The 25,810-nt window shown below is 44.0% G+C and overlaps 1 protein-coding gene across 1 annotated transcript in view; it reads right to left on the bottom strand.

Annotated features, from left to right (window-relative positions):
• LOC144945983 (CMP-N-acetylneuraminate-poly-alpha-2,8-sialyltransferase-like) overlaps positions 1-25,810 on the bottom strand; it is a 42,411-nt gene that overhangs the window by 11,699 nt on the left and 4,902 nt on the right. Inside the window, exons 2-4 of the mRNA XM_078874686.1 lie at positions 20,097-20,222; positions 8,294-8,551; positions 6,156-6,449 (exon numbers count right to left, since the gene is read on the bottom strand). Coding sequence (XP_078730812.1) covers positions 6,156-6,449; positions 8,294-8,551; positions 20,097-20,222 — 678 coding nt within the window. The remainder of the gene's footprint in view (positions 1-6,155; positions 6,450-8,293; positions 8,552-20,096; positions 20,223-25,810) is intronic.

Consider the following 25,810-nt stretch of genomic DNA (forward strand, 5'->3'; position numbering starts at 1 on the left):
AAGCGACAGGCCCACTCTCATCGGCTACAGCATCCCACGTCAGAGAATGAGGAGGTTTACCGCAGCCTTCGCTCGGAGGTTCGGAGAGCCGTAAGGCGCTGCAAGGATGGGTGGTGGTCGCGGGTTGCTGAGGAGATGGAATCTGCCTCAGTGGCCCGCGATCACAAATCACAAATCACTATTGGTCAACCACGTTGTGTATGCCGATGATTTGGTAATAGCTGCTCATTCAGAAGAGGAGTTGGAGACGCTGCTGCTGAGACTGGAGCGTGCCATTAAGAGGTGGGGCCTTACCATCAACCCCACCAAAACTAAGCACCTGCCTGGGTATTTTGTACCATCGGACACTCCACCCTAACTCCCAATCGGTGATGGGGCAGTTGTGGAGAGAGTGGAGAGTTTCCCATACCTGGGCAGTGTGCTTATGACCGGCTCCAGTTTATCAGCAGAGGTCTCACTCCGAATCAGTCGAGCGGCAATATGTTTTCATCGGTTGCGTAACGCTGTGTGGAAGCTACCTGGTCTGTCGCTCCGCAGGAAGCTTCAGGTCTTCTCGGCCACGGTCATTCCCTCCCTTCTCTACGCTTGCGAAACGTGGACCCTCCTAATGGAGCAAATTCGTCGGTTGGAAACATTTAGGCTGGCCTGCCTACGATCCATCCTGGGTTTAACCAGGCTGGATTGTGTGAGGAGCTCACAAATCCTTGAAAGATCTGGGCAAAGTCCCATCGGTGAGCTCCTCCGGCAGGCAAGGCTGCGTTGGCTGGGTCATGTAGCCCGCATGCCCAGCTACCGCATGCCTAAATAGCTTTTGTTCGGCCGGATCGAGGGGGCTAAATGGGCGCGGCACGGGCTAGAAAAGAGATGGAGTGATGTGGTACAGGAGGATGTGGAGATGAGTGGACTTGCCGATGACTGGTACCAGCGGTGTCAAGATCGGCCTCAGTGGAGGAGGCTCGTGAAGGACGCTACTGGGCAGTTGGAGGCAGTCGCCCTCCAACAACAACGGAGGGCGGAGGAGCGACGCTCACAACAACGAGCGGAGCGCCGGGTGGCTAAAGCACAGCAAGTTGGTACAGTAGGGGGCACAGGTGGTGCATCAGCCAGTCATCTCGGTCATCTCGGTCAGTCGATCCGTGGCTCCTGCTGGGTCTGCCCCGTGACCTCTTGCCAGCGGGCGTTCGACACTTCACGTGGCCTCAAGGTGCACTTGGCCTGGCAGAAGCGTCGTGGTGACGTCACCGCCACTTAGTGGCGAATGGCGGTTGTTGTGTGTCTGTGTCTGCGTGTGTGTGGGGGGAGCGGTAGTGTAGTAGTTAGCGCGCCGCGCTACAAACCCGGCGACCCGAGTTCGATTCTCGCTCACGGCCACCACCGGTGACGATAATTTGAACCGGTCCTAGGCCTCCCCTAGGTCGACTCTGCCTCAAACGAGTAACTGGTGTGGTGTGTGAACATCGCCACTGGGGAAACAAAGGCGACCAGACGTGGTGAATCCAAGTCCCAGACGAAGCCGAGTAGGAAAGCTAGTTATATATAAGTCCAATTTATCAAAATTGGGCAAGGCCGCAAAAACAATAACAAAACAGTTCCAGACCACACCAGGATAACACCACACACAGTAGTCCATCAATAAAAAGGCACATTACCATTGAAATATCGTTACACAGATAATGATCAAAGTTACAAATCACATTTACAAATGTGACTTCATCCAGCACCAATATTCTGCTTCAGAATCACCCACAGAAGAATAAAGGTTCCTGATTGAATCATCCAGGGTGGAATCATAGGAAATAATTCTTGCAGGAATCTTCCAGGTCTAGTAATAACATTATTACCTAATAACAAGTTGCTTTTATTTCACAGATATCATACAATGAGGAACACACAACAGACTAGGTATTGTGCCACACTAATGACTTTCGGAAGAAAAAAACATAGCAAGGACATTTATGAAAACCCCCCGCATGTATGGCATAATTCCTATTCGGAAGAAATTAAGGGACCTTAGACACAAAAGAATGCAATGTTATTCCGATCCCTGTTTCTCAGAAACCGTCATTCGCCGATTTGGAAGCAGGCTGTTTACTCACAGATCGATATACCTTTCAGGAAGCCATTGTCATCATGTTTGCAGGAAGAAAAGCCTTTAAGTATGGGGCATTTGTAATGAGTTTTGCTATCATTGTGTTGCCATTGAGGTACACTAAGACAGTAAAACTGTTTCAAGACATAGCTAACATTGCTCGAAATGACCCACAACCTAACATCAAGCAGTTTTACATAAGCACTAAAAGCGTTGTGTTCAGGTTAAATTGCTTTGCATCTCTATGCCCACTGCAAGTGAGGGTGGTAGGGCAAGTGAATGTCAAACACGTGTCGCTTGCCAGGAGGCAGGAAGGATAAAACAAGACTTGTATGCAGTTGACACATATCGACTGGGTCTAAAAGTGGGCTGTGGGTTGATGTCAACATCAAGATCACCAATGGGGAGAGACGTGGGCAGAGATGGCGCTGGCTTCTCAGACCCTTTGTGTCATATTCTTTGTGTCATTCCCACAATGGCCCATCCGACCCATTATCAAGAGACATTGTAACACATTATTATAAACTGCGCTGTGCTCCATAATTTGATGAAGAATAAGACAGCTTTAAACAAAGGTTGTTGATAGTTTCCAGTAATGGTCTGGATAACCAGATGTCTGCTGACGGTTTAAGCTACTCTGCGCTTTGACACACCAGGTTCGAAAAGCATTCACAGGTTTTTTTGGTTGTAACATTTAACATTCAGTATATGGCAAATATTTACTTGTTTGTAAAATATTTGCAATGGATAAGTTAGGAGTGATTGCATGCCCCTCCCTCCACTACCACTTGCCGCTGTTCACCCTGTAGCAAACATGGGAAGGACAGAGAAAGGTGAGCTTTCTCTTTCCCAATCAATACCCCTGCTATCTGCTGCCGTCACCATTAACTCGTACACTTCCTGGAGCTACATTTAAGAACACCCACTACCCCTACGAGCACATCTTCCAGTCATGTCTAACACACACACCCCTTTGTCAGTCCACTTGGATGAAGGCTTCCCCCACGCCATGTCAGTTGAGAAGGTCATTTGATCATGCATCACAACCACTGTCCACTGCACATTGGTGAAGGCGAGGGCTCCAAAATCGTCTCAGACATGACTCGTCACTGGCGTTAGTCGTGGTCGGGAATCAAACTGAGGTCACCGGGTTATGAACACAGTATGTTAACAACTTCAAAACCATTCCCCCCCCCCCCCCCCATGTTTAAGAATTATGAAAATACTAAATACTCTCGCAAAATTCTCTGCACTAGACCAAGGGTCTGCAAGCCTTTTCAACTTCTAGATCCCCTTTTGATGTAGCTTTTAAAATGTTTAGGTGGGGAGTAGATATCGTGCGAGCCCTCCTCCAATGACCCAGTGGACCCCCTCTGGAGGTCATGACCCACCATTTGAAAAATACTGTCAGACTCTGCAAATAATTTATAAGGGTATAGTTATCTTCTGTGATTAGTGTTGCTTTATTCTTAGATGGTTAAATAAGGCCTTCACCATCAGTTTGCCATATAACCTTGTAAGCAGCCTTGAGGTCTTCGGATAAGATATGGATCTGCAAAGCTGAGCTTTACCTGTTTTCAGAATACAACTTGTGAAAAACCAACGAATAAAGATACAAACATACAGATACAGTGTTGCTATAGAGATAAACACACATCATTAATGACATGTCTAAGATAACAATATATACGCGGTGCCATCACATGGAAATGCACACATATATATATATTTCACGTGGATATCTATAGTGTGTAAAGGCATAAGACAAAAATGCCCTGGCAACAGGAGGGTTGACCTCAGCCAGCCCTGCCTTGAAGCCTCTGCCACGTTAATAATTTAACTCCTTCCAATTTTGACACTGTCTGAATACAACCACTTCGCCAAAATGTTTCAGAGCTGCAGATATCGGCTCAATCACATCTATACTTACACTTATTAGCACTGTGCTCACTTAAAAGCGAATGTGTGTCCGCATGCTGCTTAAGCAGTATTCATGGTTTTCCATTAATTTCAAGAACAAGTATTTTAAGAGATTTTTTTGCAATGTGTAACAAAACTGTTCAGTCTAGGTATTGCAAAAGTATTCACAAATTATGTGGATTGTATTTCACTGGGCAGTTTACGAGCTGGTGGCAAAGTTCACACAATAGCTGTTTATCCAGCACATATTGCAGTCTGCACAAAATGGGCTGCCTATGTCCCTTAGGCACAATGGTGTACATGGTAAAAAAACACACACTTGAGTGATGGCTTAGTGGTAATGTTCAAGGACGGGGTTTGGGGTAGTCAGCCAGTATTGGGTTAAACCCATCCTGGGTAGGACTCCCTTCCCAGGGAGACCAATAGATAGACCCTATGCCTACATAAAATATCATCTGCTGGATAAAATGATTACTTATAGCTTTTTTGCAGTTTTTAATATTTTCCCCCAAACCTTCCATTTTTCAAACCAACCCCTGGAGAAGCGCTACATTCTTTAATAAACGTGCTGTATAAATACTACATGTAATTTTATCTGACTGGCCTTTTTTCACAAACCTGCCATATCGACGGTTATTTGGATAAAATCTGCCTCCAGGCTTCATAGCTTATTGGGACAGTATTCGTAGACATACATCAAAGTTTTTATTTTATATTAACAGTTTTGGATACAGTGTTCAGACGATTCACAAGACAACCCTCTCAATATCTACATGTAGGGTCAGCGAGAGACAAAAATACAACAAAGACGAAGGGCCCCCTCTGTAGCCATTCACATTGTTTGGGCACGTGCTGTTTCGCAAGCATCTATTCAGGCAAATTCACAAAATCAGTTTAGTCCGTCACTATTAGTGTCTGATATTAACCTTGTTTGATATACGATAACAGATTTTTTTTTTCAGGTAACGGTGTTATTTTAATTGAACTAATTTCTTAAAATAAATGTCAACTCTAGTTTATTACGCGAGCTTCGACATTTTGTTAGTCTTTTTAACATCTAGTTTTCCTACAAATACATGTATTGCTTTATCCAACTAGTTTCAGGTCACATTCTGCATATGCGATAAAGTAGAAACTGGTCCAGTGTGCCTGCTTAAATAAATTCTGCTGGAAAACATTAGTCCAAAAGGCCCATTCGGTGATGTCGCGAAACATTAAGTAAAAATATGCTTGTTTTGTGCTACTTTCTTATGTATTAGCCCTACACCAGAGCAGCAAATTATACATTTTGACAATTTCATCAACAAGGGAGATAAAACCCACATCTTCTCACACTGCACGAACGCATACACATACAAGCGTGTCTCGCTTAATGCGCGAGACACGTGCCGCGAAAATTGCTCGGTAAGCTCGTTAAACGATCGTCGTTTCTCAACGACCCCCATGTTCAAAGCTGTACTATGTTTCAGCACCAACATGTTCCTCTCTTGCACACATTTTTGACGTGAAAAACACAAATTCTAATTTTAAAATAAAGTAATAAAACATCAAATGTAACATTTACCGCACATGAAAAACCAGTGCTTGGAGGTGCCTGGCATTTGTTGTTTGAAGGGTAGATGATGTTATTGGGTGGAGGGAGCAGGAAGGGCCATGCAGGATCGCAGGTTCAAATATCACTCGCCATTGATGTTAGCCGTGGCTCAGAATCCAACCAGGGTTGCTGAGTTCATAGCCACTATTCGGGGATACAAGATGGGGTGTGACTTCCTGTCCGCAGGGTCTGCAATTAGTAATTAGGACTGCCACCCACCCCTCCCCCCACCCACCCATTACAGTGCCACCACGAGGCCCCCTCCCCCACACGATGAATAATGGAGACACATAGCACAGTTGGAAAGCAAACAGGTGCGGGCCGCTATGTGCTCCCTCCCGCTGCAGGACGCATATCGATTGATCGCTCTCTGCTCGCTAAGCGAACATTTTTCTCGTTGCGAACAAACGGGTCTCAATTTAAATTGCTCGTTATATTTCGCAAGAAGAACATGGAAAGCCCAGTGCGGCAGGTGAGCGGTCAGTGTCCGCCCCCCGCCCCCCGCCCCACCAATCGAGCCAGTGAGCTGCTGCCCAAAGTGCAAACACTCACCCCCGCACAGCGTGCATCAGCCTGAGGCTGGGGAAGGCGGCTCGAAGAGGGAGGCCCAAGGTCAGCAGCAGGTTGTTGACGCTCTCCACGTGCCGCTCTCCACCTTTGGCCATGAACGCCGGGATCCAGAGGACGCTGCCGTTGAGGGCGCGCAGGCGGCGGCCAAAGCGGTCGTGGTCGGCCTGCGTGCGCAGGCCGCCGTACGTGCGCTCCACCACTGACGGGTTCATGGTGACGAAGTCGACGCGCGAGCCGACGTCACGCTCGTAGCCCTCCACTGGTGCCAGGTTACAGCTGTGGTGTGCGTGAGGGGAAGAGACATTGGTGTGTGAGCAAAAGGTGTGATGGTGCTTGAGCGAGGGAGGGTGTGGCAATGTTTTACAATGATGATGAGGATAGTTACAAAAATAGTAAAGTTTATTTTCATGACTACGAAATGGAAATAAAATATTAATATTCTTTAGTCCTTTCGGTAAAGTCACGTAGGTAGAAATTTGTTCATGAAGCCATCCAGATATATAAACACAGACATAACTTCAACCGAGAAGATGGGTACAAATTGAGCAATCATTGGAAGGACGTTATTAACCAGGTAAAGCCTTAACTGGTTGTTGATGTTTCCATCTTACCTGCCATTACATTACCAATTTACATTACCAAGTTAAATGTCTTTACATTAACGGGCTAAATGTCTCACTAACACAGCTAACGTTGCCCCTTTCCCTCGATGTGGCGGAGGCTCTCGTTTTGTAGCAGACTATAACTGGCTGTGATGTTGAGTCTCTTTCTTGTGTCTCTTTGTGTATGTCTCTCTCTGTGCCTCTTTGTGTGTATGTGTGTCTCTCTCTCTGTGTCACTTTGTGTGTGTGTCTCTGTGTGTATGTGTGTATCTGTGCGTCCCTCTGTGTGTCTCTCTCTTGGTGTGTCTCTCTCTCTATGTGTCTCTCTGTGTGTGTCTCTGTCTGTGTATGTCTCTCTCTGTGTGTGGGTGTGCCTCTCGGTGTGTCTCTCTCTCCTTCCCTCGATGTGGTGTTGTCCCTCGTTTGTTCCCCTCGTTTTCTAACGAGCCGGATGTCTCACTAGCACAGCCACCGCTGCGCGTTGGTTCGTTTACATTGACATGCTAATCTCTCTCAATACAATGGCCACCTCAACTCTCGCTACTCTCGCATCACCCACCCCCTTCCCCCCCCATCTCGGTTCCTATCTTTCGATTTCCCATTCGCTTAGGCACAATCTCTAACCCCCACCCTCTTGCCCGATGCGGCCCCCCCCGTCCCCCTCCCCCCTCTATATATAAGAACTTGTTTCAGCAGCCTGTTTCTCTCTCCCACCTGAAGACGATTGCTTGTGTGGCGATCGAAACGTCGGGATCCATTATTTTTCCTACCTACGTGACTTTACCAAAAGAACCAGAGAGTATGGATTCCTGCAGTCACGAAAGCTTCAAATCAAAAGATTAAGGTTTCAACTACATGGCCTTCTTCAGGAGAAATTACAACAATAGTGAAGTCAAGTTTATTGTGTTTGTGTTCAAATGACATTTTACAGTGTGTTATGTTGGTTCTTGTCAAGATTTACTGTTATAAACATAATCAACAGCATGTAAACAAGAAATAGTACATTCCTACTCATTGAAGTCATCTGTAGATATTTATTTAGGAATTTAAACAGTATACTGTATATATTAAATACATATACATAAATAGACTGTCCCTAAGATGCATTGGATATTAATATTTCCCAATGAGAATGTAATTATTCTCCCCCTCCATGATTTCATGAACTATCACAACTCGAGGTCACGATTCCATTCACATGAGAAATCCTTTGTCGTTGTTGTTCAAGTAGAAATTGTATTAAATCTACACAATTTGTGGTATGAACATACGACTTGGAAATAATTGATTATCATGTGCATGATTCAATCCATGTTTCGTGAACCTAAGCATGTTTTTTATTACATCCCTAATTTTTATCCATTTATAAATTTCACAGCCAGACTCCATCCGAACTAAATAATGATCATTCATTGACCTCTTGACAGTCATTCCCAGCTCTGCCAACGCTGGCTAAGACACCAAGCGAAGTGCATGATGCTCGCATGGCAAAGCAAAAACGGATGGGACAAAACTTACCGGATGACAAAGTCGTGTTGGTCAATCTCCTCGCCGCACGCGCTGCCCTCAAGGATGCCAGAGTTTCCAACGACGGCACAGGAGCCATAGCGACCACCCCTGAGTGGCGGCGCCGTGGGCAGCAGGGCATGCAGGCTGTGTGACACGTTAGTGGTGCGCCCGCGGTCGAAGATATAGTGCACCAGGTCGCCTGGCTGTACCTGGGCCCGTAGAATTGACACGTCGCGATCCGCGTCCAGGAACTTGAGCACATCCTTGCTGCTCGCACAACACGGGAGGAGGTGAACGCAACGAGAACCGATTGACAAATGCACATCGTTCATGGTGACATGCACGACGTTGAGATGAGGCATATGGCCTTTGGGATTGTGTAATTTCAATGGCATTGTTTCAACAAAAGCCAACTCTGGACAAGTTTCTACATTCAGCGTCTTACTTAGGCAGTCAGGCTTGCTTGAATCAATGCTGGCGAACTGCCTGGCCGAACCATTACACATAGACTGGCTGCACTATTATTGGCAGAATTACCAGTGCTTTCGATTGGCTGAGAGGCTATCATAGTCCTGGTTAGACAAATCATCATGCTCGCTTAGACACGGACAGTTTTCTTTTTCAGCAACCATAAGAAGTTTTTTGGGTTAGATCGCGTAAATATATAAATGTGTCGTTAAAACCTGCCACCACCCGATACAGCCAACTAGTAAGGGTTGTCACGTAAACAGAACATCCCAATTTGTCACTAGTACAGCACACCAGTGTGTTGGAGAGCCAACCCACAACATTTACAATCTGAGTATGACGTTTCGCCAGTAATTACAACTAGCTTCATCAGGCGACAGCCAGATTTGTGGAGAAGTCTAACCGTTGCGTTCCTTATGTAGAGGCGTAGATGTGGTGACCACACTTCTGCGCTCTTGCGCAAAGTGGGGGGGGGGTGGGGGGTATTAATGAGTCAATGTACATTATGCATGTGCATTATGAGAGCCCTTTGATCTTGGCCTTCCTGTCTATTGTGTGTATTAAAATAGCCGTACCAACGGTAATCCCTAATGAAGTATGGTGCCCTTCATAGGCATGCATTTAAATAATGTATTATTTGATTATTCACTTCCACGCAGCACTAAGGCGGTAGCTATCCGAACGGTTCCAATTAATTTACTTTCTTTCAATTTCGATAGATTCTCTAATTAGTCTTAGCCAGTAGCAGCTAGTTTTGCACATACCTTCTTCATCATCAAAATCAATTGAGTGTCCTTGTTGGCACGCGTGTTCTGCTACTGCTGACACTTTGCGCAAGAGCGCAGAAGTGTTGTCACCACATCTACGCCTCTATATAAGGAACGAAACAGGTGGACTTCTCCACAAATCTGGCTGTTGCCCGAGGAAGCTCGTAATTACTGGTGAAACGTCGTACTCAGATTGTAAATGTTGTGGATTAGCTCTCCAACACACCGGTGTGCTGTACTAGTGACGAATTGGCATGTTGTCTGTGCTAGGTGGTGGCGGGTTTTAACGACACATTTATATATTTACGCGATCTAACCAAAAAATGTTTCAGCAACACATATCCAAAGCCACGTAGTGACTAACAACATCTTGACCAGATCAAATACTAATTTAAAACTGGCAAAACTTGGTTTAGAGTTTAGGTCAAAGTTTTATAAACACATTACAAACAACAACAACCGCCACTCGCCACTAAGTGGTGGTGACGTCACCACGAAGCTTGTGCCAGGCTATGTGCACCTTGAGGCCAGGTGAAGTGTCGAACGCCCGCTGGCAGAAGGTCACGGGGCACACCCAGGTGCCACGGGTCGACTGACTGAGATGACTGGCTGATGCACCACCTGTGCCCCCTACTGTGCCAACTTGCCTGGCTTTAGCCACCCGGCGCTCTGCTCGTTGTTGTGAGCGTCGCTCCTCCACCCTCCGTTGTTGTTGGAGGGCGACTGCCTTCAACTGCCCAGTAGCGTCCTTCATGAGCCTCCTCCACAGAGGCCGATCTTGACACCGCTGGTACCAGTCATCGGCAAGTCCACTTAGCTCCACATCCTCCTGTACGACATCACTCCATCTCCTCTCTAGCACGTACCGCGCCCGTTTAGCCCCCTCGATCCGGCCGAACAAAAGCTGTTTGGGCATGCGGTGATTGGGCATGCGGGCTACATGGCCCAGCCAACGCAGCCTTGCCTGCCGGAGGAGCTCACCGATGGGACTTTGTCCAGATCTTTCGAGGATTTGTGAGCTCCTCACACAATCCAGCCTGGTTAAACCCAGGATGGATCGTAGGCAGGCTAGCCTAAATGTTTCTAACCGGCGAAGATGTTACATTAGGGGGGTCCACGTTTCGCAAGCATAAAGAAGGGAGGGAATGACTGTGGCCGAGAAGACACGAAGCTTCTTGCGGAGCAACAGACCAGGTAGCTTACACACAGCGTTACGCAACCAATGAAAATATAATGCTGCTCGACTGATTCGCAGTGAGACCTCTGCTGTTAAACCGGAGCCAGTCATGAGCACACTGCCCAGGTATGGGAAACTCTCCACTCTCTCCACAACTGCCCCATCACCGATTGGGAGTTGTGTGGGTGGAGTGCCCGATGGTACAGAATACCCAGGCAAATGCTTTGTTTTGGTGGGACTGATGGTAAGGCCTCACCTCTTCGTGGAACACTCCAGTTTCAGCAGCAGCACCTCCAACTCCTCCTCTGAGTGAGCCGCAATTACCAGGTCATCGGCATACATAACATGGTTGACCAATAGGGAGCCATCCCTTGACCGCACCCGGGCATCTATCAGCCTCCCATTGTATCTGTACCAGATGGAAATTACTCCGGTACAGCTACTGAAGGGCTTCACGAACTACGTGGTCGAAATAGATGTTAAATAATGTTGGAGCCAGAGGACATCCCTGTCGCACCCCAAGGTGAACAGGGAATGGCTCCGACTCCCGGCCACGTAGTTTTACCTGGGCCCGCTCACCATCATGAAGGTCCTTAATGATCGTGAGCAGCGGGTCAGGGACTCCGAAAGCACAAAGAACAACCCAAAGCCCAGGCCTACTGATGGTATCATAGGCCTTGACCAGGTCAATAAAGCAGAGATGTAGGTCTTGTTGGAATTCCTTACACCTCTGCTGGAGCAAACGGACAGAAAATATGGCATCTGTGCAGGACCGCCCTTTCCTGAAACCACATTGGGGCTCCGCAAGCCTCTCGTCAGCATGCCTGGCAAGGCGGTGTTGAATAATCCTTGCCAGGACCTTTCCCGGCACACTTAGGAGTGAGATGCCCCTGTAGTTGTTACAGCCTGTGCGGTCTCCCTTCTTAAAGATGAGGACCACCAGAGCATCGGTCTAGTTCTGCGGAACCCATCCAGTGGCCCAGACTGTTGTTATGATGTCATGTAGGGCAGTCTGTGCACAAACGCCACCTTCCCTCAGCATTTCGCTTGGGAGATCATCTCTGCCCAGTGCCTTTCCTGGTCTCAGACTCTGGACCGCCTTCAGTACTTCCTCAACAGATGGCACCACAGACACCCACTCACAGGGGGTGACTTCCTCTTCCAATATTTGAGGCACCGCAGCCTCAGCAGGGTCATCCCCACTGTGTCCCACGATGCTTTCCATGTGGAGGGATTTCCCCTTCCCCAGGACTTCTGCAAACATGTTCCTGGGGGTTGGAGATTGCATCACCGTTTTTTCTCCTAATGATGGTAATAGGTGTGGCACTGCAGGTTACTTTGATGGAATTAAATAGGGATTTGTGATCGCGGGCCATTGAGGCAGACTCCATCTCCTCAGCAACCCGCGACCACCACCCATCCTTGCAGCGCCTCACGGCTCTCCGAACCTCCGAGTGAAGGCTGCGGTAAGCCTCCTCATTCTCCAACGTGGGATGCTGTAGCCGATGAGAGTGGGCCTGTCGCTTTTTCTCAGCCAGCTTGAACACCTCCTCTGTCAGCCAGGGTATCTGGGGAGGTCGGGACCACGTACCCAAAGCAGCCATTGCAGCTGCATGAGCTACAGTCCTAAACCTCGCCCAGGAGGAGTGGGGGACGATGCCAAGCCCAGCAGCAAATAATGATGAAATTCTGTCTTGCAACTTTCATCAGCTAGTTGAGACCAGGCCACCTTAGGTTTGAATGGGGTCCTGGGTGTACACCCACCACCGGAGTGGAAGAATGGCAGGCGCATCTTACAGATGACTAGTCGATGGTCAGAGGGTAGATCAGCTCCACGGTAGGTTCTGGTGTCAAGGACATGGGCCCGCATCCGCTGTTCCGTCACTACGTAGTCCAGCAGATGTTCTTGCTTGGACCCAGCATGCATCCATGATGTTGTATGGATGCGCCGATGCCGGAACAGTGTGTTGGTAATTGCAAGCCCATGGGCTGCACAAAAATGTAGCAGCCTCCTACAGTTGTTATTGAGCTGATCTGGCCCATGTCTTCCAATCACTCCAGACCAGGTGCCAGCATAATGACCAACTTGGGCATTAAAGTCACCCAACAAGATGACTCTAGCCTGAAGGGCCACTTTAGCTAGCACCTGTGACAGGAGGTCATAGAAGGCATCTGACTCATCAGCCTTGCCTGCATCTCTCCATGGATGTTCGTCTTGAGTGGGGGCATAATTAACCATGACCACAACTCCTCGCCTCCAGTTGATGGGAAGGCGAGCCAAAAGTAACCTGGGGCTTACAGCTTCCACACCACACCACCATGCTCCCTTCATTTTTTTGTTCATGTAATGCGAGCAAGGAATGAGGGGGCGGAGTCTGGGTCACGTGAGGAGAAGGAGGAGTGAGGGTCACGTGAGAGAGAGGATTTAAGGGGAGAACCGGAAGGGATCTGGAAGTTGAGAAGGAGTGGAAACAGGAGGAGGCCACGCTGGGCAGTGGCGAGAGGGTGGCGCGATTGCCACGTGGTGGAAGGCCACGGCACCGTCGGCCAGCGATGTACGTGGGGCACAGCAGAGCTAGCGGAGTGTGGGAAGCCAGCCGGGCGTGAAGAGCTGGCAGAGCAGCAGTGTGGCTGCAGAGCGGAGCAGCGGTGTGGCTGCGGAGCGGAGCAGCAGTGTGGCTGCAGGGTGTACGGTGGAGGAGGTGCGGGTCTGAGCGAGGACGCCGTAGGGGCGAGAGAGAGACAAGAACCCGAATAAAGGACAACGGAGATCTACACTGTTGAAGAGTCTTTAATTACATTCAGAAGAGCCACTTCCTGTTGTTACAAACACACAAGTGCACACTCACACCAACATTATGTGCAAACACTACACTGTGCTATTCTGGTGAAAAGGGTGACCTTGGGGTGTTTGTGTGCTAATTTCATATGAAAGTGGAGAAAATAAAATAATCTCACATCCAGCTCATTTATAAATGCTATGGAAGAATGCTTATTGAGTCCCAGAATGTAATTAAAGTCCCCAAATGGCCCTACCCCCAATGCCACCCAACATAATGGTGTTGCATTACAGTCAGTGAGGCTATTTTTAATGAATGCCAACAATTATTGAACAAAAACAAAAATTCCAATGAAAATTTGCATGAACACTGCATATCTTTCCAGCCAGTTAATTACCATATTCAGCAGTGTCTCAAAAAAAACTAAACAGTTTCACAAAAAAATGATGAATCCTAAAAGCATCCAATTAATGCAAGTGCTTTCATTAGGCTTTTAACATTAGTCTATTACTGTTAGTTTGCTTTCTGATCCATTAACTTATCCCTTTAAAAGTTCGTAAATCATGAAGCCACTTTGCATTTTTGCTCACTACCTGCAAATGTGTAAGCCTGCATTAATATCTTATTCTCCAAGCAGCATCATGGGCTTGTTAAAAAATTCCGTGTAATTACAGTCGTCTTTTCAAAAATTCCCGTGGGTTAAATTACAAGAGAACAAAAGTAGAGGATTAACATTCTTAAGAAATTCACTAGCTTGGAGCTCTTCATTAATTCTAAATGTTTAGAGAACATGCGAAGAGGAGCTCGTTATTGGCCCCGTGCCAGTTAAGTAATGGCACCACACAAAATAGAGTGGCATGCATTTGAAGTTGAACCTGGCATTGCTGGAACAAGCTGTACAAGTCAGCATGATATATGGGCACATTTTTGGTGCCATTTCTAGTCACGCTTGAGTGACTCAACATTGAAAAACAAAGCTGCATCTGATAAATAGCTAGAATTTTTTTTTGGTAAATTAAAGTGACTCCCTGCACACAAAACCCAAAAGAGGAAACTGCACCTTGGTATGGCAGGGTCCTGTTTCTGCATAAAGCAACTACTTTATATTAGTGTATATTGTACCAAAAATGTAGACGATGATCATAAGAGTGACACATTTCAAAAGTAAATTGTATGCCCATACATAAAGTGTCCAGCCTTTCTGGACTCGCAGTCCATTTTTAAACGTAAACAAAAATTTGTGCACCACCATCCATGCTTTAGTGGAAAAATATGTCTTAATATGCGCAACAATTCCGTGGACCACTTCCCACAGCCTTATGTACCACAGGTTGGAAAACACTGCACTAGGTGACACTAGCAATGCAATTGCGAGGAACACGAAGAGACACCTTGTTCCAAGCCTTGTGTGAGATACCAAACCCATTATCTAAGTAGCCAGGCTAGAGAAACGCACACCATGTGATGGCAGATATTTATTTAAAGCAAGTTAATCAAGCAGACCCTTCACGGCCACGTGCCTTACAATCTCACACCTCATAGCCACCATGGCAAACGGAACATTAATTATGGGTGAATAGAGCGTTACCTTTTTTTGTTTGTTATAACATGATTAACCTTCCACTGTTATATCGGCTGGCCCACGAATATGCAAATGAAAACTTTCCAGGGCATACTTAATTGGGTCATGAGCCACATTTATAAAATATTTATATCAATTAATTATAAGCAGACAATAGCACCTATTCAGGATTTGAAATTTCTATACTGTACATTATTAAATAATAGTAAGTGGCGCATCTGTGAGTATTATGAACACAGTTTTTAACCCAATAAATAGAGTGCTTCTTGGAGGCAATGCACTCTGCCAGCTACCGAGACAGCAGCTGTGATGAGTGCAACACTACGATGTAGACTGAATGTGTATGATTCAATATCATGGGAATATGGCAGGGGATGGCTAAAAAAGACAACTTTGAAATGTCGAGGTCAAAAAAGGTTTTCCCAAATATGGTACATGCATTACTAAAAATGTAAGTATCTAAACATGCATGGTAAAATAATGTAGGCTTTTAACACGTGTGGCTAAATAAAGCTGTGGGGGCGTAGCATTTGCATAGTTTAAAAATTGAGAACGGGAATTGTGCCAGTTAACATGGCGGTTGCATTGTTAGCAAAAGCTGACGAACATCCATAATAAAATAATGGAGGTTGTTGACCGTGCATGGTGAAATATAGGTCAGGATGAGTGTGGTATGTGTCGTTCACAAATTCCGAAAGCCCACTCATCTTAGCACCACAACTGAACCCACAGGCATAACAAAAGCAATTCCGTATTATATTAGTAATCTAATAACCAAGAAGAAACCATTGCACAATAAGTGCTGTGCACCTGATTAGATTTGAAAAGGCATAAATTTGACAAATCCACACAGCAGTGAGATGAGATAGAAGTTAATTTGTCAGGCCAGTGTGAAGCGCTATATAAAGTCATAATTGCGGCAACACTGCGGGGTTCGACATGAGCATTTGGGGTGCCCCCTGTGTTACACACCAGACTACAGAAAAAACTAGAGGTCGTTTTGACAAGGGCAATTGAATGCATACATGTGCACATGCAAATATGTGCACTTACATTTTGCACAAATATGTCAACTTAAGATGCAAAATCTATACGAGCTATTTGGAATCATTAAATCGCTTTAACTTGAAATAAGTACATACAAGCAATCATATATAAGCCACATACCACCCTAAATAGATAATGTACAACATTCCCATTCAGGTTGGCCATCTCCGAATAAGATGCATTCATATATAAATATGAAATAAATTCAGCTTATTATACCTAAATACATTTCAAATATATCAGTAGGCAAAAAATGGCCAAAACAAACAAACCAATAAATGCATGCTACATAACGATCCTTGCTGCAGGGTGGTACAGTGGTAAAGCTTATATCTTATAGCATGGAGGACTGGACTTGTATTCCTTATTCAAGTACCTGGTGTTTGTATGTCCCCCCACCTCCATGCATGAATCTCCTTCAAGATTTCCCAAAGCTAAAAGCATATGACGTAATTGGTGTTGGCCAAACATTCCAATGCAGAACCCTCCCGAAAAAGAGTATTGGACTGTGTGACATTCATGGGTAAATAAGCAATTATGTCTCCACTTCTGGATGAAGGCCTCCCCTCAAGTTATTTCCATTTCTCATGTTCATGCAATGCCACAATCCATCTTGCTAATGGACATGAGCCGATTTCATCGCTCCATCTTCACAACTCCATTACCAGTCTTGTCCATCAGCTGGCATCCCCTTTTTAGCAATGTCCTGCTGAATCCCTCTTACTTTTATTAAAAAGTCAACAAGTGATCTCTAATTTGTGTTTGTTCTATAATTCACATGTTCTTCTTTCTGTCATTTAGTGTCATTTCTAGAATGCATCTCTTTGTGTTTCTTTGCGCATTTTTCAGCTTTTGTTCTATGTTGTGTATCAGAGTATATATTTTAAATCCATGTCCTGGCAGGTAATATATGCACTGATTGAAATTGTTTGTTTAGGCACGTTGGTATGTTGCTTTTCATTGTCAGATTTAATTTTTAAAAGCATTAAATGCTGCTCTTACTCACCTCCCTTTTCATAAATTTGAACCCAGGGCTTATTCAGTAATTTCCTAGAGATGCATACTGTTGTGTTCTCCAATTGTGTCCCTCAAACTATTATGATTTTTTTTGTTCACGTAAAACAATTAACGTATGGAAAATTCTATATCGTGCCGAGTCCCACAGAAACAACTACAGCCCTTTTTATCAATATGCAGCATGCCGATCATGGTGGGTTTTTTACCATACCATATTTCACCACAATAGTAAGTGAGGGTTGGTGAAGGCGTGGGGTTGCCCAGGACCAGTTCAGATATTACTTCCCACTGATATAAGCCACGGCCAGCAAACTCAAGTCAATATTATGGCCCCAGTGAGATAATTGTTGTTCCACCACTTTCTACCCCCACCCCCAATACAAATAAATATAAGTAATAAAGATACATGATTAAGTATACCACTATACATGCAATACAATGGCAAGTCACTGTTAAGCTGAAAACATACTTTAATTCAACTCATAGGTTTGCTTTGGATTCACCAGTAGCCCTAAGATTTTCACAAAATCTAAAAACCATTACGAACCTCTTTTCTTATATTTTTTAAAATCCTTAATCGGTGCCAACCAATGAGCAGCTGGTGAGCAGTGTGTTTCCGATCCAGTCACAGCTGAGTGCTCTCAGTAGCTGAGCAGCAGGAGGCAGGCACCAGATAGGCAGGCACCAGCCTCCTGGGGGCTACTTTGAGAAGCTTCCAGGGAGCCCTCCACAACAAATCGAATGGCCGGTGCAGTCCATACCTATGTGAGCATCATCTTTTTGCACGTCTGTGTCAAGATCATCAAATTTCCCATGAAAGGATTGGGTGTAATAACATGCTTCAATCGAGTACGAAAAAGGATCTGGCAGCAAAAGCATTTCTTCTTAAAAATTGTCTTTGGTTACATAAAATGTTCACTGGTATCAGTGAAAAGTTATATTGCACCCTCACATTGTCAATGTTCACCACCTTTTGATAAAACAGGAGTCATGCAGCCACCTGTATACTGTAGCTGTTCTGTATATCACAACAGACCTGCAACAGGTAATGCAAGCCACCTTACCTTGTATTTGCAAATCCAGTTGATGAGATTAAAAGTGCATTGCAAATGCAAAACACTGATCAGTCAGCTCAAGGCATAGAGACAGGCCATGTCAGGTGTAAAAATTGCAGTTAGTGAGTGGCATGGAAAATTATCCATCAATCAATTACATTAATGGTATTAGACATTCCTACCACACAGAAGCTTACTCAAGCAGACTGCTCCCCTCCCCACCTCCCACCAGGCTGACAAGAGTGAAAATTGAAAGCTGCTCCATAAAATTACCGATGCATTTACGTACCGCAGATGGGTATACAATGCCACACAATATGGACAATCCATGCTGAGGATTTTCTTTATGGTTTATTGTCAGCCTTTACATGCAAAGTGCACAAAATATATACATAATAAAAACACATCTGTGCATGTGTTGTCACACTGATAGACTTAGATGACACCTGACAACTGTGGCACCAGCTGTTACCCCATACAGAATAATAGCTACCCTATGCAGAACACTGTGACACCACTTACATATAAGCACTACCCAACACAGCATTGTAATCGCTGTTATACAATAACTACCCAATGGAGAATAAAGTAGCAAATATTATACAATATACTTTATAACCCCTTTGGATGAAGGCCTCCCCACACCGTGTCAGTCTTTGGGTTGTTCGACCATACTTCCACCACGCTGGTCAGTGCAGGATGGCTCAGATGTCACTCACCACTGATGTTATCCATGGCCGGGAATCAAACTCAGGTGTCGGGGTGCATAGTACAGCACTCTAAATACTTTTCCAATCCATCCCACCATAATCCATAGCTACCCATTATTAGAGTGCAAATGCAGGCTGAAGCGGTTGTGTTTGTTATTTTTCTTATGAAGACAAATTTTATATGTATACCCTCTTTTATATAATTTAGAATTTATGTTGAGAATTAACCGGTTTATAGCAAGAGAGATTCATATCTGTACACTAAATGGTTGGCAAAGGCACGTGTTAAATAAATACATTACCTCAAAGGACAAAAAATACGATATCTATCTTCTAGTCTCAATGCTCACACTATGCTGGCAGAACTATAGAAGCAAGCATCGATATAAACCTTATATTCATAATACAGTAGTAGTAGTAATAATCATAAGAGAACATATGTAATAGATAATAAAATCCCTCAAGAGACTTGAATTGGGCACCACATGTCTTTATTACTGGTATAAGCATATGCTACAAAAACACATATGTTAGAAGACCATAAAGGAAGTGGGGGAAATATTAGTCATTATAAAAACAGAAAACAGAATAAATATATTTAACAAAAAAATAATACTAATGTCTCTATGAAAAATCCTTATGAAGCAACATTATATTTTTACTTATTATACAGCTTCCAAGGCCAATGTTCTAACACTGAATGGTATTGGACAATTTGTGATGGAATTAGCACTAAGCAGCAGGGCTGAGAGAACAATGATCCTGCTCACTAGCTAGAACACAAATATGTAACTACTCCACGCTTAACAACAATTTTAAATAGAGGCTTAACAGCATTAACTAGGTTTAAGATAAACGTTTACCGACAGGAATGCTACATATCGGTAGCTGGCAAGCCTCATATCAAGCTTCAGAAAACCATCACTGGTGGAAAAAAAACTAAGCAGTGGATGCCAAAACAGCACATCCTTTGAGTCTGATGGCCTGGAATGCTTTTATTTCAAGGGGAATTGTAATTAGAAAATAAATCAAATCAATACACTGCTTGTTAGGGCAAATAAACAAAAATTATAACAATGCAGAGGGCCAGTCTGCTTAAATTCAGAGGACAATTTGAGGTGGCAGGACCAGGTGTAATGCTTATTTTGTCCTTTTAAATATGCATGGACAGCTACACACAAGCGCACGTGCACACAGACACCCACCCACCGTATGTGCATGGCAAGGGACAGGTTGAAGTGCCACCCTTGCGCTCCTTCCACGGGCCAGTGACTGCTCTCACCACTCGCACTCATGTTGCCAACACGGACTCTCTGGAGGCCCCTCATGTCTCGCCTTGGGAGGGAGAGCAGGAGAGGGAGAGAGTGGGAGAGCAAGTCAGAAGGGACGGGGGTAGGGGGGCAGCAGTTGGGGAGAATATCGAAAGGCATCTGGTTAAGGCTGCGTCAAAACAAGGCTTAGTAGCAGCCTGTCATTAAACCAGGTGTTGTGATAAGCCCAGCACATGCCTGTAATCCAGCAGATTGGAGCAACGGTTGTTGGATCACATCTATGAAACTCCAGAAATTGGTGGATTGTGAGAAGGTGCACACCCTCAGTGTGCATATAGGGGAATTGAAGGCTCAGAAGTAATTTCAATACCACCTTCCAGAGGTTATTGTCTTACAGCATTGGGTAGGTGATGCATTGTGAGAATTCTGAATGAAAATTTCTGTTCTCATGACATAATGTCCATAACATAATCAGAATACTAAATGAAAGAAGCACAGTAAATAAAGGCTAAGTGAATGATCTCAATCACACCATTAGCTACATAAAACACACAAAAATCACTAAAATTATTGTCCAAACATCAAAATGCAGCACCCTACTGCAAAAGTGTTGTCATTTGGGGGGGTTGTGCATACAGAACTGTTATCATGGGACCTTTTTTGCCAGTATTATAGAACTGTTATTTACATGTAATCTGGATTTGGTTTCTCTGCTCACAATGCTATTACATTATTGTTTATATAAAGTGTGGTCACGAAGCAAAAAACAAGATAAGCATTCAACTTTGTGAGGTACACGCCAAGGCATGTGCTCCGAGTAAATGTCATGATTCGCTCCTCGTTCGCTGCAGTCTGACATTCAATTAGTAATTCTGCCTTTGACAATTGCATTTTCATAACAATCTTAGTGTGCAAAGTTCCTTATTGATGCCCATGCATTATTATGCCAGTTCCACCTTGCATGGTTCTTTTTTTATAGCAGCAGCAAGCCTTATAGTGTTAGAATATGGGTTCGTGCAAAGGTTTAACACCCCTTTTCATTTGCAAAATGTGAGGCGCCACAAATAAAGACATTAATTAATGTGGTGAAGAGGTTTCTAGGGCGTACATTCATCTTAAGCATCAACCTTACCGCAGCTTAATCCGAGTGTCAATAGAGTAATGGCTCCGCAAACCCCAGCACACAGGAGACATTCATTAAACCCAACTGCAAGGCAGCTCTCCCAAGTCAGATGGCACAACCTAGAAAAAGGCTTAATCCAGGATGCAATTCTGCACCCAGCAATATGCACTATGCAGAATGCTCAAGAGACAGCGGAAATGATGTGCACACTTATGTGAAAAGATGTGGAGAATTATCACACCATATTATTTTAAAACAAAAACGAAGGAGAATGTATTTTCTGTTCCTCAAGGACAATTACCCAACACCTGTGGTTTTTTCATCACAGCCAACAAATGAAGCAGCAGCAAGCCATGGTTAATTGCTATATAAAGGTTTGAATCTTGCTTAAAAACTTACAATGCTAAAATCAGACTGTCTGATTGCACTGGCTTCTAGTAATGGTAATGATCACCTTTATCAATTCTACGAGCAATAAACCTGAGAGTAATGTAGGGTTCTCTCAAAGTCGACGTTTTCCAAACACGCTAATTATTTTATTTTATAAGGCTTTGCTTTGGGTGGCAGGCTGTTTTAACATTTGTTTATAATTCCCAGAGGAGCTGGAAAATGTGATCACTGGAAGTGAGAGAATGGACATGCAAGGGGGGTTGTTGTGTCTCTGTGCAGTGTTAAAAGTTACTGCCAATGTGCATGTCACATATTGACAGGGCTGTAATAATAATGAAAACTGTATTTTTGCAATGGGCTGGTGAACTGTGATGTATGTTATGAGACTCACAGGTGTCAAAGATACATACTCAAAACCAAATGCAGCTCGTAGCATTAATAAATTAACATTCTAGCTCACATGATAATACCTAATTAACAGACCCACTTGGTGGAGTACTGAATATGCACAATCGTTTTCACTTTGCATTTGTAGTGGGTTCAAACTGACTCGCAGACGCACTCTTGGAGGCAACACATTTATTAGTACCAACACACTAACACAAAGGGGTAACTACCCCATCACCAGATAACAACCTATGGTGGTGGTCCACCAAGCTAACTACACTAATTACACTTGGGAGTAGCGACAATGGATGGGACCTCAGCTTGGGTCCAGGTCCACGTGTTGATGACTCTTCTAGGACGTCGGACGAGGAACGTCGATTCTTCAGGATGACAACAGCAGCCGGTGGTGCTCAGGGCTCCGGCTTACAACCTATGTGGCGGGGCTCGCTCCGCCTCTAGCCACGCCCACCTTCTCCAAACCTCGAGAAGGATCTTCACCTGGACACGTGATTACCCCAGTCCCCCTTTGGGGGTCCCTGGGTAGATACCTCTGGTCACGTGTCCTCCGGGTTCAACCAGAGTGCCATAGTCCCCTGGTAACCCCGTACCGTACCCGGCACTCTCGCCCTCTATATTGTAGGGGCTGGCACTGCACGCAGAGCGTGGTGCCAACTGTCAGTCAGTGCTTACTAGGGCCCGTACTGCATCCACATTAAAGTGGTGTCAGCGATGTCAATACATCGTGTGCCGTGCCTTTCCACAGGCCGGCTTCACACAGTGGCATCCAACGATGTCACTACACATTAATTAAAAAAACCAAAACAGCTTCACATTTTCCAAGCAGAATGCCACATAACCTGACACAAAACAATAATTATTGAATTGTTAGTGGACAGTTTCATGGCACATTATGTCGATTCCACTTCGTTATTTATAAGCAATGTAAGCTAAAAGAAGATTAAACCCAAAAAACAGACAACTCTTATCCTACATAGGCTGTCGAGTTATCCAAAAAACTTTTCAAGATATAGTCAAGCACACCATTATAGCACTCTCTTGATGTCAATGTGACGTAATTCCCACATCCTTCAACACATTAAACAATTCTGATATTATCCAGTGTAAGTGGCCACTGACAATTTCTTCCTCCTTGACCAAATATTCACTGAGTTGTCACTTTAAAAATACATGTAATGTCTTTGTCCCTGTATAATCCAAATTGAGCTATTTTTGTTATGCAATGATATAATAAATTTATTAAGAACTCAATAAGCAGTGCATTCACCCCATGATAGTGAACAGTTCAAAGAAGGAGGTATTGCAAGACTTCTTCTGACAGAAATGTCCGTCATAAACGTGTATCATTTTTATTCTGAGCTGAAATTTTGCCAAATAAGGTATAATAAAAATGTTTTCTTGTACAGCCAGGTTAACCATGGGCGGCTCCAGGATGTCAGTGGTACCAGCTCAGCGCTCTGACCCGAGCTACCTAGCCACCTTAATCAAGGAGTTATCACTTACCAGACACTACATGGTCAATTCAGAATAACCCTCCTGCAGAGCAGCCCTTGCTTGTATTTAAATGAGCAAATTAGATGAATTTAAATTAATTTTTCATATGAGCTGGGACAAAAATAAGTTGAACTTAAGCTCCTGGGAATCTAGTAAAGTGGGCCATCCTCCACATTATGTATATTATAATCACATATTATACGGAGATAACTGCATTCACGATTGAAATCGGTAATACTTCCCAAAATCTATTGGGACGGTTTTCTACGTAACTCAGAATGATAATAAACTTGGTCATTTCAAATGCAACTTAAAATTTAAGCTTTTCCAAATTATTGGTCTCAGTTCAAGTGTTAAAAAATACCATGGAATTGCTTAAGCATGAGGACATTAAATATAAATCTTAACTGGATGAGTATTTGGCATTTCATAATGAATATAGAATGCACGTTAATGATGTGACTGCATTGGACAACAAGTTATTCCTGATTAGACCATTGCCTTAACAGAAAATACTGTCATTTGTTCAAAAAAAATAATTGTTCCCTAGGTAATATACTCCTGATTAATTTCACTGCAGTTATAGCTAAGTTACCATTGCCTGGGAGAAGCTGCTGATGATTGGATTCCTATTTGATTCATATTTTCACACACTATTGCCTTCGTGCAGTTGAACCCAGATTCATTAAAACTAAACAAATTATCACGTGTAAACCTCCACTGTTGCCAGGAAAACAACATCCACATACAATGTTGTTCATCTCACTTGTGCGTCCCAATTCAATATTTTATCAATGCCAATTTAATTGTACAGTTGTCTTTTTTGCCGACTTTGCAAAGTGTAAGTGGCTATGACTTGAACATACAACGAAACAAAGATGTATTTTTATATTCTTCAACACAATTAATAAGCAATTAGTAATCAACCCATAAGAGTGACTTGCGTTGATCATAAATATGCATCCGTTGAGCATAAATATGCATCGCAGCAGACATGCGGTCACTGTGGTTGCGGAGGATCGTTGTTCTATAAGGCAACGGTTTCACGGGCTTTTAGCTCCTAATTGCCCAGTTCAGGTGGTCACACAATTAGCCACCACATGACCACAAGCATCCTCGCACGATAATTGATGTATGTATATGCATATGGAACAATAGTACTCGGCATTAAAATACAACACTAGTTTAATAAAAGGACAGGACTAAAATAAACTGATGTGCCTGCAAGTAAAACAACGCAGTTGTCCATATACATTCCTCTGAGTAAACTCAAACCAAATGAAAAGCATAGACTCACTTTACCGTTTCACAAATTAAACCAGATGACCACTCACTTTAAGACAGAATAATACCGGCAAAACACTTCCCTACACGACTCTACATATGCTCCAATAGATAATTGTGTTAACAATGGGCGATCCAATCTATTTCCTTTGAAACAGTGTGCAGTAAAATTATTGAATAACTTGCCAATATTGTAAGTGCAAATAATATGAAGACTAGTAAGGCTTCATTTATGCACCACAATGACAAAGAAAATGGGTCACACTAAATGTTTCATTGCTACAAAACCCACATGGCCAATTGAAACGTAACTTGCGTTGTGATTTTCTGCTACTGCCCACCAGCTTGGGTTGGACCCCTGTCAACGAGCACTTCAGAGCTCCTCAGGTTCTTCCAGCTGAAATACAATGTCCATGTTTATATATTTGAGAATCGTGCTCAGAGGGATGAGTCATTAAATTAAACTGCATTAGACACCTATTGCTTGGTAGCGGGAGGCCATCCCTTCTAACGTGAGTGCACTGAAATGTATTTTATTTGACATCATGGTTCGAGGATGAGGGGATAGGAATGGATCGAAATAACAGGAGGGTGGGCATTCTAGCATGTCTGACAGAATTATAGATTCGCATTCACCTCTCCCATGTAAAAGTTTGCTTTGAGAAAACAAAAGAAACACTATTGTATCAATGCACTCCACTACTATGGCGCTCAATGCCATCCTTTTCATCTTTTAATGAGTCAAGCTTGCAGAACTATAACTGTTATTAAGTCTCCCAGGGTGCATCTGCTGTGCTCTGAACACACTTTTAATTTGTTTAATCACTCCGCTGCAAGCTAACTGTGAAGAGATATTTGCAATGCTTGCTGAACACACCTACATATGCGTCACATAAACACCACCTGGGAATTCCTAAATCATTTTCCATTATTAATATTTTATAGGTATACAGTGG

Source organism: Lampetra fluviatilis, chromosome 39 (genome assembly GCF_964198595.1).
Source record: "Lampetra fluviatilis chromosome 39, kcLamFluv1.1, whole genome shotgun sequence".
NCBI lineage: Eukaryota > Metazoa > Chordata > Hyperoartia > Petromyzontiformes > Petromyzontidae > Lampetra > Lampetra fluviatilis.